Source organism: Vitis riparia, chromosome 18, assembly GCF_004353265.1.
Source record: "Vitis riparia cultivar Riparia Gloire de Montpellier isolate 1030 chromosome 18, EGFV_Vit.rip_1.0, whole genome shotgun sequence".
In the NCBI taxonomy this organism is placed as follows: Eukaryota; Viridiplantae; Streptophyta; class Magnoliopsida; order Vitales; family Vitaceae; genus Vitis; species Vitis riparia.
Window position 1 is genome coordinate 7,019,553 of NC_048448.1, and position 11,359 is coordinate 7,030,911.

The 11,359-nt window shown below is 39.8% G+C and overlaps 1 protein-coding gene across 1 annotated transcript; it reads right to left on the reverse strand.

The window, feature by feature from the left end:
• Positions 1-1,002: 1,002 nt before the first annotated feature.
• On the reverse strand, positions 1,003-5,166 carry LOC117907323 (AP2-like ethylene-responsive transcription factor ANT). Its single transcript, XM_034820829.1, has 9 exons — positions 4,300-5,166; positions 3,517-4,192; positions 3,237-3,319; positions 3,064-3,072; positions 2,879-2,967; positions 2,724-2,797; positions 2,586-2,636; positions 2,399-2,475; positions 1,003-1,999 (listed from the first exon to the last, which is right to left on the reverse strand). The coding sequence occupies exons 1-9, from the start codon at positions 4,601-4,603 to the stop codon at positions 1,338-1,340; spliced, it is 2,025 nt and encodes a 674-aa protein (XP_034676720.1). The 5' UTR covers positions 4,604-5,166; the 3' UTR covers positions 1,003-1,337.
• Positions 5,167-11,359: the final 6,193 nt, after the last annotated feature.

Sequence of the window (11,359 nt, forward strand, 5' to 3'; positions counted from 1 at the left end):
ACTTTTCAATCTTGTCCGCATGAGTTGCCAACTTTTTGACCTTCAAATCCAGGACTGTGGCCTTTTGTCGATTGTATTAAAGTCGGAGATTTGTCCCTTAGATGTTGTGTATATACTTGTCTTTTTTATTTCCCCAATCAACGAAGGGCCATTTTCTTCGACACCAATGGATTCTTCATGATCATTCCTATCAGGAGAGCATCTCATGGCCGACACTTTGACCACAAAGTGATATGAACATTGCAAATGAGGGTACTTTTAGATGTGTATACAAGGAGGCCTTTGCCTTTTGGGAGCTTGGCACAGGAAAATTAACGCAGTTGAAAGAGGCCAGTGATCTACCAAATATGTTGCATGAGAATGGAGTGGAAATCTAGCATCTTTTTGTGTTAATTTGGACTTTGGGTAAAGATGATGGAAGCAAAGAGGCAATTGGTGACTTCTATTGGGTTGGATTTTCCAGCTTTTCCGGCACCATTTCCTCGTTGTTGTTGTCTCATCATTAAATCTCCACAATGGTCAAGATTGCAATTGAGTTCACACGTGAGCAAGAATGGAGTTGGTACACACGTGGGACGAATCAACCGGTTCATGCACTCCACACCAGGACATGGAATTGCTTTTAGGTCCAGAAATCTCGTTGGCTTACAGCAAGGGGAGTATAAAGAAAAGCAGTAAGGATTTAGATGTTTTTTAAGAATAAAGGGCTTACAAAAACAGCAGACAGTCTCAACTAATCATGGCCATTAAATCCTAAAATAAACCAACAAAAGCTTTCCTTTCGAGATATCTCTCACCCTTTAAGAATAATGAGGGGGAATGTCCACTAGCTTTGGAGAAAGCTGAGATAAGAAAGGAGGAATGGTAATGATGATGCAGAGTAGAATGTAGATAACAGATTGGGGTTTCAAATGAGATTTTGCTGGTGTGGTCAAAGCATGAACCTTTTGCATTATTGGGCAACACTGAGCTGGGTTTTGTACTTAAACAGGACCTAGAAAAGCAGAAAAGCGGATTCAATTAATGTGAGGGCCACTTCTATATTGCCAACATCATTCCATAGAATTTAATCATTAGTCCCTCTAAACCCATCCCTCCATTTTGCAAAATCTTCATTCCAATATGAGCCAAAAGGTTGAGTCTGAAAAAGTTGCTAACACTTTGGTTACAGACAGATTACTGGCCCCTACCCTTGTCTTTTTCATTCACTAATACCATAGGAAAGAGAAAACTAAAGTAAATTTCTTTTTACCAATCCCCCCCTTCCACCCCTCAACACCACGATTTTCTTTCCCCCTTGTCCATGCAAAACTTTACATGTTTATTACAATGAAGCTTTAGGTATCATTCCAAGCAGCAAAAAGGGGCAAGTGAGCCATGGAAACTGCAGCAGGCCTCAGCTGGGATGTTGGGATCCATGAACTGAGTGCGCTTGCAGGCCCCATCAATTTTGATGCTAATGGAGGCTTTGCAAACAGCATTGCAGGGCCAGTTTTATCTGGGCTAGCTTCTCTTGAGCTGCTCAAGCTGGTCACCAAGGACGATGGATTGGAAAAGTGCGTCCCTAGTTTGGTCGATTCATCCCCAATGGGCTGGCTTGTGTTCACTGAATCAATCCCAATAAGATCTTGCAATGCCATTGAAAAAGAGGTGGTCCTGTACCCTCCAATGCTCATTGGTTTCTGTTCAAGTGATTCCACACAACTACTTGGCTGCTGCTGGGGGGACTGGTATAGAGCCATCTTCCAGTCTGTACCATTCCCATTGTTACTTTCAGATTGAATAGCCTCTCCACTGTTCTGAGGTGGGTTGTAATCAATGGCCTCCCGGCTTGGTTCTTTCCCTTTGCTTCGCTTTGCAAGCTCTCCAGCAATCAAAGTATTGCTGGCTGTGATTCTTTCCACATCATATCGTGTAATATCAAAGTTGGTGACTGCATTTACCCCTCGGAACTTAATAGCAGCAACATCATAAGCTTCAGCTGCTTCCTCTTGGGTACCTGAAAATTCAATTCAATATGGACTTTATGCATATGCGAGCGTACGGTCTCTAGAACCTAATGAAAAACACTACAGATCCTAAAAGGTTTAGCTTTTTTAATCAAGCATTTTAGTAAAGAAATACTTTCATTCCCCCATTATCTCATCTGGGAAAACAGCCTTAAAAAAGTTCAGTGCTACTGAAAATCAGTTACGCAGAGTCTCAAAGTAGCAAATGTCAGCCTTACAAAAGCATCGCAAGCCACTGAAAAAAGAAACATGGGAGCAGAGTCGCATAGCAAGTCCTTTAAAGGTTCCTTTGACACACAAATGGCTTGGTCATCCTTCCATTCTGGGATGATTAATAAGCATAAGAAGTTAAAACAGTAACTACAAATTACAACTTTAAATGAACTTACTGAATGTCCCGAGATAAAGGTCCTTGTTTCCAGCAACCCTCCCAATCCGAGCCTGCCATCTTCCATGTTGATGATGCCTGTATTTTAAAAAAAAAAAAAACAAACAAAAAAAGAATTTTAAGGGGCCAACTTTAATGTTTGAACAATGGCGTGCTAGGAGAAAAAAGAAGTTATATAAGAATAAAACCTTGTCACTCCTCTATACATTGAAGCCCCTCTTGAGAATCCACTGCTTTTCCTGAATACCCAATAACAAATGAGATCTGCCCTTTAAAATTGGAAAGCATTCACACAATTTTAAGAAATATTAAGCTCAAAACTTTACCTTCTCAGATGAGCAACATATTCCTGGCGGCTCATGTTCTTCATTTCTTCGAGTTCTTCTTGGTAATTTTCTAACTGTCCAAAGAGCAGAAGAATTGCGTTTTAATAATTTAAGGCACCAATGGATTGAGAGATTAATCCAGTGTTGAATCATACCGGGAAGTTGATATGAGTAGAAGGTCCCCAGTATTTGAGGGCCGCCAGATCGTAAGCTCTTGCAGCTTTCTCTTCCATATCATACCCCCCTGAAAGACATGGGTAGAATCAATTAAATATAAACACGAACAGAATATACTCATACATGCTTTCTTCATTTCGACCAAAAAGAAAAGGGGGCTTACCCAGATAAACTGCAATTGCATCAAGTGATTGGAATGGCATCCCCAATAACCATGAACATGACAAGGAGTAATAGTGTAAGTCAGAACATCAACATAAAGGGGCTGAGTACTGTAGTAAAAAAGGATTACTTCCAAATGCATGCTGTAAGTGGGTTTTGTTTTTCTTGACTAACCTTGTCTTCCTTTCCTAGTCTGCCCCTCCTTCTTGCAACTATTATCCCAAAGATGGGCTTCATATCTACCAGTCCATCTATGCCTGGGGAAATAAATTGACAATGTTTACTTGGAAAACCAAACCTACAATATTTCCAGCAGAAAAGGCGAGGACAATATAATAGAGAAAACAGTGATACAATACACCTGCAGGGAGACCTCAAATAAACTAGAAAACAAACTCAATTCAAAAAACATTATAGATAAGACCAAAGATGAAGGAAAAGAATATGAACTAACCTTGTAACTCCTCTATATTGTGAAGTCCTCTGCCCAAATGTGTCAATGGACTTCCTATGAACTGGTTGCTTTTGTGCAACTTTTCCGGACCCCCTTTTCTTTGTTTCTATGGCCACACACTCAGCTCCGGTAGGCGAGATCTGTCTTGGAGCTGTCACACAGCTTGACTGAGAACCGGGGCTCATGGACAAGCTGAGAGACTGTAAATCCCCACAACCCATAGCTCCAATAGACCCAGGAGCTCCTCCGTCATCAACGATGCTGTTGTTCATCTGCTGCTCTAGTGCATGGTGAGTCGAGTAGTGCCTTGCAACCCAGTTTTTCAGGCAAGGCATTCCATCCTCCCCCATAGGAGGGATCTGGGTATGACAATCTGCAAGTTGGGTTTCCTTTGTTTCTTCTTCTAATGGGCTCTGGTAAATCCCATTGCAGGCAAGTCCAGTGAAATATGGGTGGTGTTGAACTGGAATTTGTTGCTGACCTTGTTGCCTAAAGGATTCCTGAAGAAGGTTTAGAGAATGTTGCCTACTGGTTTCAGGTTCCGCATTTTGGTGATAATACATGCTGTCTAAGCTGAGAGCCATTGCTTCTCTTTCATGGCCCCCGTACTGATGGGTTGCCATGGTTGCACTACCTAAGAAGTCCTCCAGTTTTGGTGATGAGGTTGGCACCATCCCTGCTCACACGGCAACAACACAACAATAGGAGCACAAATAAGTTAGTAGAGATTTGAAGAACAAAATCTCAAGGCCCACAACAGAAACATGGAAAGGAGAAACAGACCTTCTTGCTGTGATCTACTGAGAGCCTCCATGATACAAAGAGACCCATCAGACTTGAGTGGCATTACGGACAAGTGTGAGTGAAAAGCGCCATTTTCTCCAACACCATAGTAGATTGCGGAGCTGTTGAGATGAGGAGAGAGAAAGAAACCTGTTGGGACAGCACTGGAAACAGCGGCAGCAGCAGGCTGGGTTTGATGATGGTACTGAGGGTCTGAAGCAACCTCCATTTTCATATGTGGCGAAAGCGAGAAACCCAACCAGTTATTATTGCTGCCATTGTTATTATCATTCATAGACTTCATCTTCCTCCTTTTCTTAGTTGAAATATTCTCAGCAGTATCTCCGGGTGCAAGGCAACTCAATCATTGGGGAGAAAATAAACTAATCATTTCAAAATCTCTTGCATCTCTCCATCTGAAAACTTGGTTTTTTGTTGTCTAGCTGCAGAGCTTATAGAAGAAATATATCTACCAGCCCAAACTCTTGAATCTATGCACTCCCCCACACCCTCTCTCTTCTCTCTCTTCTCTCTCTCCAAAGAGAACAAAACAGGTCCCTTTAAACTAAACAAAAAGAATGAATTCCAGCAAGCAATGCTGGGGAGCACCCCAGCATTCCATAGGGATCTGTGTATTTGAGAAAGACCACGTCTTTTGCTTTTCTCCTCGCCTCCTACTCTCCTGCCTTTTTCTCAAGCCCTTAAACCCTCCCAAAATCCCAGTGAAACAATATGAGAACAAAATTGTGGTAGCTTCTCCAACCACACAAAAACCAGCCCTACTTCTCAAATCACCCGAAAAACCCAGGAATTATTTCCAAGTTTCTCTCTCCACTAGTCACTTCTATCTAATGGCTATGTAATGACCAATGAGGCGAATGTAGTCAGATAAACAACAACGGGGCAACTTTTTCTTTTCTCATTAGTTTTTGTTTTTCATCCTTATTTTTATTCTTATTTTTTACATTCACAAGGGTTTTGGATAGATTTGACGGGCAGGACTACTGCCCATCCAGTCACTTCATACAGTACACCTTCTGTACCGCCCTGCAACTCAAGGATCTAATTTGCAACCAATGTTTTCTTTTTTCCTTTCAACTTAAATACTGCTAAACTTGGTTCCACACTTCCATTTCCACCCTCCCATTCCAAAAACCTATTCTCACTGTGCAATGTGAACCATGTAATGCTTACAGCACCATTAGCTCATTGCCAGCCGTAGATTTTGATATTAAGAGGTATCATACCTGGGTTCCACTCCCATCTGTACCCCTTGTACTGCCCTTGTGACAGTGATGAAGTGGGCTGTTTTAAACCATCGCCTGTGATGTCCAGTTTTGTTTCACACTTTGCCTCTGGACTTTGTTATTTTCTCATCACTTTTCTTATGCCTCTATCCATTTGGGTGCTTATCTCTGTGATGTATTCCATATACAATCCTTGTGTCACAACCCAGAATGATTCATAGAAATATATACACACATAAGAGAAGGGACTGACTCCCATAAATATAACCTAAGAGACTCTTATTTGAAGTTGAAGTTATTCTCCCCACTGAACCAAATTGTGTTTTAGATTATACACTCGAAATAATTAGAAAATGAAATTGATGTTTCCCCCAGAGGGTGTATAAATAAATGAGAGAGGCAGAGGCATAATATTGCTCAACAACCAAAAAATTCAAATATAAATTATATAATGGAAGAAAAAGAAAAAGAAAAAGAAAAGAAGAAAACAAGCGTCTTCGCGCCTCCATGGGGCGTGGCCGCGTGAGATAAAGTATGGTAAGTGGTAACAGGAGGGATTACACAGGGAAGGGGGGATCCATGAAAGCGCGTGGAATGGAATTTGATTTTATCCGAAATGGTAAAAACACACAAACTCTAACTTGCTTTTTCTAAGGCCCTTGCTTGTGTAGTCAACACCTGCTTCCAGACAGAAAGTGGGCAGTGGGTCTGTGATCATCTTGAAATATTCCAGGAATGATGAGCAAAGGGCCCTCAAAACCAAGCTCTTTTTCAATTTTCTTTTCTTTGGTCTTATAATTCTCACCTTCTTATTGCTTTACATGCTTGCCTTCTCGCATTTTAACATTTCTTTAGTTTAAGTAAACCTTTTGTCATTTTATTATATATCTGATCACACATAGAAAAGGATTTGAAATTTACAAGCTCTTCAGAAAAAGTGAAAGTACTGCGTAAATCTAGAGGAGTATTTTGAAAAACAAAATTATTTTAAGGACCTAGAAGAAAATACAGGAGCACATAGGATTCTAAATCAGTCTTAAGTAGATGATTTAACCTGGGAGCAATAGAAGGGCGATCAGTCTACTTTCCACCCTTGGAAATCAGATTTCTCGCATTTACTTTCTAAATTTTCCTTTTCCTTGACAAGGGGCAGTGGGCTTATGTTTTTCTGACTATATAGATTTGTTATAATATGGTGTTTGTGTTGTGTCATGTTGTGGGGGGGGGGGTGTTGCATGCAGATATGTGCATTAAAGTGTTCATGGAGACAGATTTTCTAATGGGAATGATTTGGTTTTGAAGCAAGGGGAAAAAAAGACTGAGTTTGGAAGAGAAAGTACTAGGAGATAGGGTGCATGGAGATGGGAGGTCTTCTTTTGATTATATAGTAATGATTAGTGAATCCATGAAAGACTAGCTGTGATAGAGAGAGAGAGAGAGAGAGTAGTGAGCTTTTTTTCCCACAAATAATAATGCATGTATGGCCCTGGTTAAGGCCTTTGGCTGTCTCCCAAAACTCATTTCCCTGAGTTCGTTTTCACCAACCCTTTCTGTTGGGGTTGGGTTGGCGATGCTTCGTTCTTTATGTCAGTAAACTCCGACCTCACTGCTCTCCTACCCTTTCTCAGTGTCTCTCCATGCACCAGTCCATCCCAAGAATGATTCAATTTTTTTCCTTTTTCTCAAAAAAAAAAAAAATCATTAATTTTTAAAATGCATACAGTACTCTTAACATACCAACCGAGGTTGCCCTTTTCTGACAATAAGACATTTCTAAAAAAATATTCTTTGACAAAGGTTCATTTTTAAAATGTTAAATTTTAAGACCTCTTAACATTAAAAAAAATAAAAATTCAAAAGCAACGTATTTATTAATTTTAATATCTAAATGAAACTGCTTTTTGAAAGAAAAAAAAAATATTTTCCCAACTAAAGAGGCCCATGAGTTTTTCTTTTATCTTTGATCTTTGACGTTTTGCCTAACATTTCAAATAAAATAAATTTTGATTTCTTTTGAAGTATTTTTTTTCCCCATTTTTCAAACACTTCCCAAGATCTAAAGCGAGCCTGATTTACAGCATGCCGAAAGAGAATATATTCGGCTAAGGGTTGAAGACACAAAAAAGATGAGAAACAAAATTCTAAAACATTATCCCAACACAGGAACAGGATCAGAGCGGGTACGTAAAATGGAATATGAACTGAAAATTATAATGGAAGATTCTTTAGAATCCGGATGATGGTAATTAAATTAAACACCCAAAAAAAAAAAGGTGGGGAAGGGAAGCAGATCTACCACTGTGAGACAGGAAGCAAAATTAAGGGGAATGGAAGAGCAACAGTAAACGTTGAATCCAAAGGAAGAATCTTTAATGACAACCCAGAATCATCTGGGCACTTATGTTTTTTTATTTTTTCACCTTTTGTCCACACAAATTTCCTATGTGCAACTCATTAACTGTTAGATTTTGAAAACTTTAATTAGACCCCAGAGTTCGTTGCAGTGGGGGCATAATGCAAGTCCTACTGGGTATTAGGTGGTGGGGATATATTGAATAGAAAAGAAATCAAGTTTTGGTGGCACAGGTTTGAATTGCAAAAGATGTTTCCCCACTACCAAACAGTGCAGTGATGTGCAGTGCAGCTGCAACTTGTGCAAACTCTTAAGTAGTTTCCTTATTTAATATAAAATGGATTAAAAGGTATGTTGGGTAAATGAAGATGGTCCAGAGAGGGCTCAGAGGTGGGGGAGGAGGAATTAAATGCAGGGAGGATTTATGGAGAGGTTCACGTGAGAAACACAACATCCAAAACAAAATCCAAACAAGATCCAGGTAATAGCCAATAAGAGGAGCCAACAGAAAGATAGTGGATTTATGCGGATCATAGATGGCTACCGAACTGAGAACGACAACAGCTTATGACACTGCTCCACACTGTTGAAAAGCTTCTTGTGGCTTTATACTTTATTATTTACTCAGCAGTCTCAGAGGGGAGACAGAGAGGGAGAGTTCAAAGTTCAAACTTGATACTTCATCCACACCACCCAGCCACGGCCATTTAATAAAATAAACTCCCCCTACCTCCCTCCTTAGTCTTTACATGCATCTTGTTTTTTTTAATGCATGTGTGAGTGTGTCTTACCCTCTTTTAAGCCACCCCCTTCCTATCTCTATTCAATCCTTTGTCACTATTCCCTCTTCCTTCTCTCAGCTATGGATGTAATGTCAAAATCTAACCCCAACTGTCTGGTCACAATCACCTTAGATTCTCTCTCTCTCTCTCTTCTGTTTAGTCAAGCTCGGTTTCTTTTACTCTTGGCTGAGAGATGGAAAGTCGAGGGACAGCTTGGTGACTAGCTTTAGTGTAGCAGAGGAGCCTACCGGCTTCATATTTATCACAAATAGAGTAAGAGCCTAAGATACAGAAATGAGAAACTGAGACCCTCCAGCCCTCAGCAGCCTGCCACACCACCCCTACACCCCTATCCAATCCTAATAGAGTGAAAAGGTATTAAAGCCGTATGACAACTCCTATTAGATGATCATAAGAGTATGACAAAGATATTTAAAGTTTATGGTTGAAAGAGTCGATCCGGTAAAAGAGGTGGGTGGGCAAAAGTAATTCAAGCTTCTCACCCACCCCCCACTTAGATATATAAAACGAGCCTTAATGTTTTTGCAGATACGTGGACTCAAAGTCTCAAGCTGTGAATCATCTGCCCTCTCTTTTGCTGTAAATGGAAGGAAAATGGTCAGAGATGTTACTTTTTATAGCAATGCGCATTTAAGAGCAAGCAAGTTTTGACTTGCTAGGAATGTGATGAAAAAGAGAGTCGTCCCCTCACCCATCACCCAAGGAGTGCATTTTCATTCTTTGCCCCCAACACCAAAATCTAAGACCACCCCTTTTTCCATGGGAGATCCCGAACCCACCCTCCTACCCATTGCCTCTTCAATCTTCATTATATTATAATACTTCACATTTGAAAAATGAAAAAAGATTAACAAATAAATACTTAATTTTCAGATCTCACATCCATATAATATTTTATCCTAAAACTCTGAATGCAAAATGTTCCGAGGTTGTTCGATCAAGTCATGGGATGGGTGACCCAAAATGTCTAACAGTATTTCCTGAAAATTGGGATTCTGAGCAAGATATAGGATAAGATGGGTGATGGCTATCAAGCAGTAAACGATGGTCAAACATTCATATGAGTTTATCGGCAGGTGCAAAACAGAAAAATCAATAGATTATGATAGCATCTTCTGGGTGATGAGACCTGTTAGGGAGTACCTACCATCGTGTAGCTCCAAGCTCCCAACAGGGTTCCCTGTTTTTTTGGGGGGACGGTTATATGGTTGCGTGTTGGAATCACCGGTTATATCAGATTCGCACCAAAAGCTTCCTGACAGCCACCAAGGATTAAATTAACCTTAGCCATCAGATTTTGAGTTTCGACTAAACACCCCCATCTTCCATTTACTTTTAGGGAATGGAGATTTTGTTATTTCTCCTTCTAACTTCAGTCCAAAATCAGTATGTATGAATGTATTGTAATATGTACATAAGCTCAGCCCATTCTGGGTTTGGTATAATTTATGATGAATAAGTAGCAAAGCAATTCACTTCTTGGGTGATTTTACCAACTAAGAGAGAATATCAATCACACATAAACGCACAAACATACTTAGAAATCAATTTCCAATGTCTCCCAGAAATTCCATTTATGTAAAAGACCCTCATATCAAACAACCGTAATTGAATCCACTAAAGATGTAAGAGATTTTGCACTGTTTTACCTTATCCAAATATACCTACTTAGGTGTCTTATACCGATTAGTACTTACACAATCCCTCGATGTAGCACTCTATGCTCCTTGGCGGGCATCGCAACCCCATGCTCCTTAATGGATACGTCAACTTCATACTCCTCAATGAATACCATAACACTATGCTACAGCTACCAAATCATCACGCCCTTCTTTTCCAGGTTTCCAGGTTCCTTTCAAGATCGCTTTCAAAAGCTTTGAGAGATGATGAACTAGGGAAAAAAGATGGCAATTTTCTGGCGTGTATTTTTCAATTTTAAAAAAAACCTTACATTTATATAAAAAATTCTGCATGACCCCTATAATATCCACGCTTTCAAAAACCATGATATGCTTAACTGCCTTCTCAAAGGTAACCCTTAATTACCAAAAGGCTTGAAGCAATAACAGAATTGGCAACTAAGCTCCTTGGGCCTAAGACAATCATCAAAACAAAGGAGTAAAATTCAACAATACTCTCAAGGGAAGTCCCCCGAAGGGATGATATCATCACCACCATAGGAAGGCCTAACTGCCACTTAGACATGAGCAATTGGAAAAGTGCAGAAAATCAAACATAAAAAGCTGCCCCGTAGTTTGTTGTGATATCTACTTGGCAACCAAATTTCAGATCCATATGGTAGACTATGCAAGTAGCACCCATTGCATCCTCTTCAAAGATGTTCCATAAAACTGCACTGTTTTCTGTAAGAAACATCGATCCACACAAAGCAAAATACAATATCCAACTTGACCAAGTATAGGTTATAAGTCCAATGGTTTGGCACCAAAGATACACAAGGTCATTGGAAGATTCATTAGATTTCCTAGCATCAAATGACATGCTTTCTTTCTATGCAATCTCTAAATTTGAGAATATGCCCCTCCAAATGACATGCAGATGGTTTAGCATCACAAAAGGACTTTCATCCACAATATTTGATTTGAAAGAATTTCATCTACATTTCATCTCTCTCTATCATCAAGAAAATGCCTTGC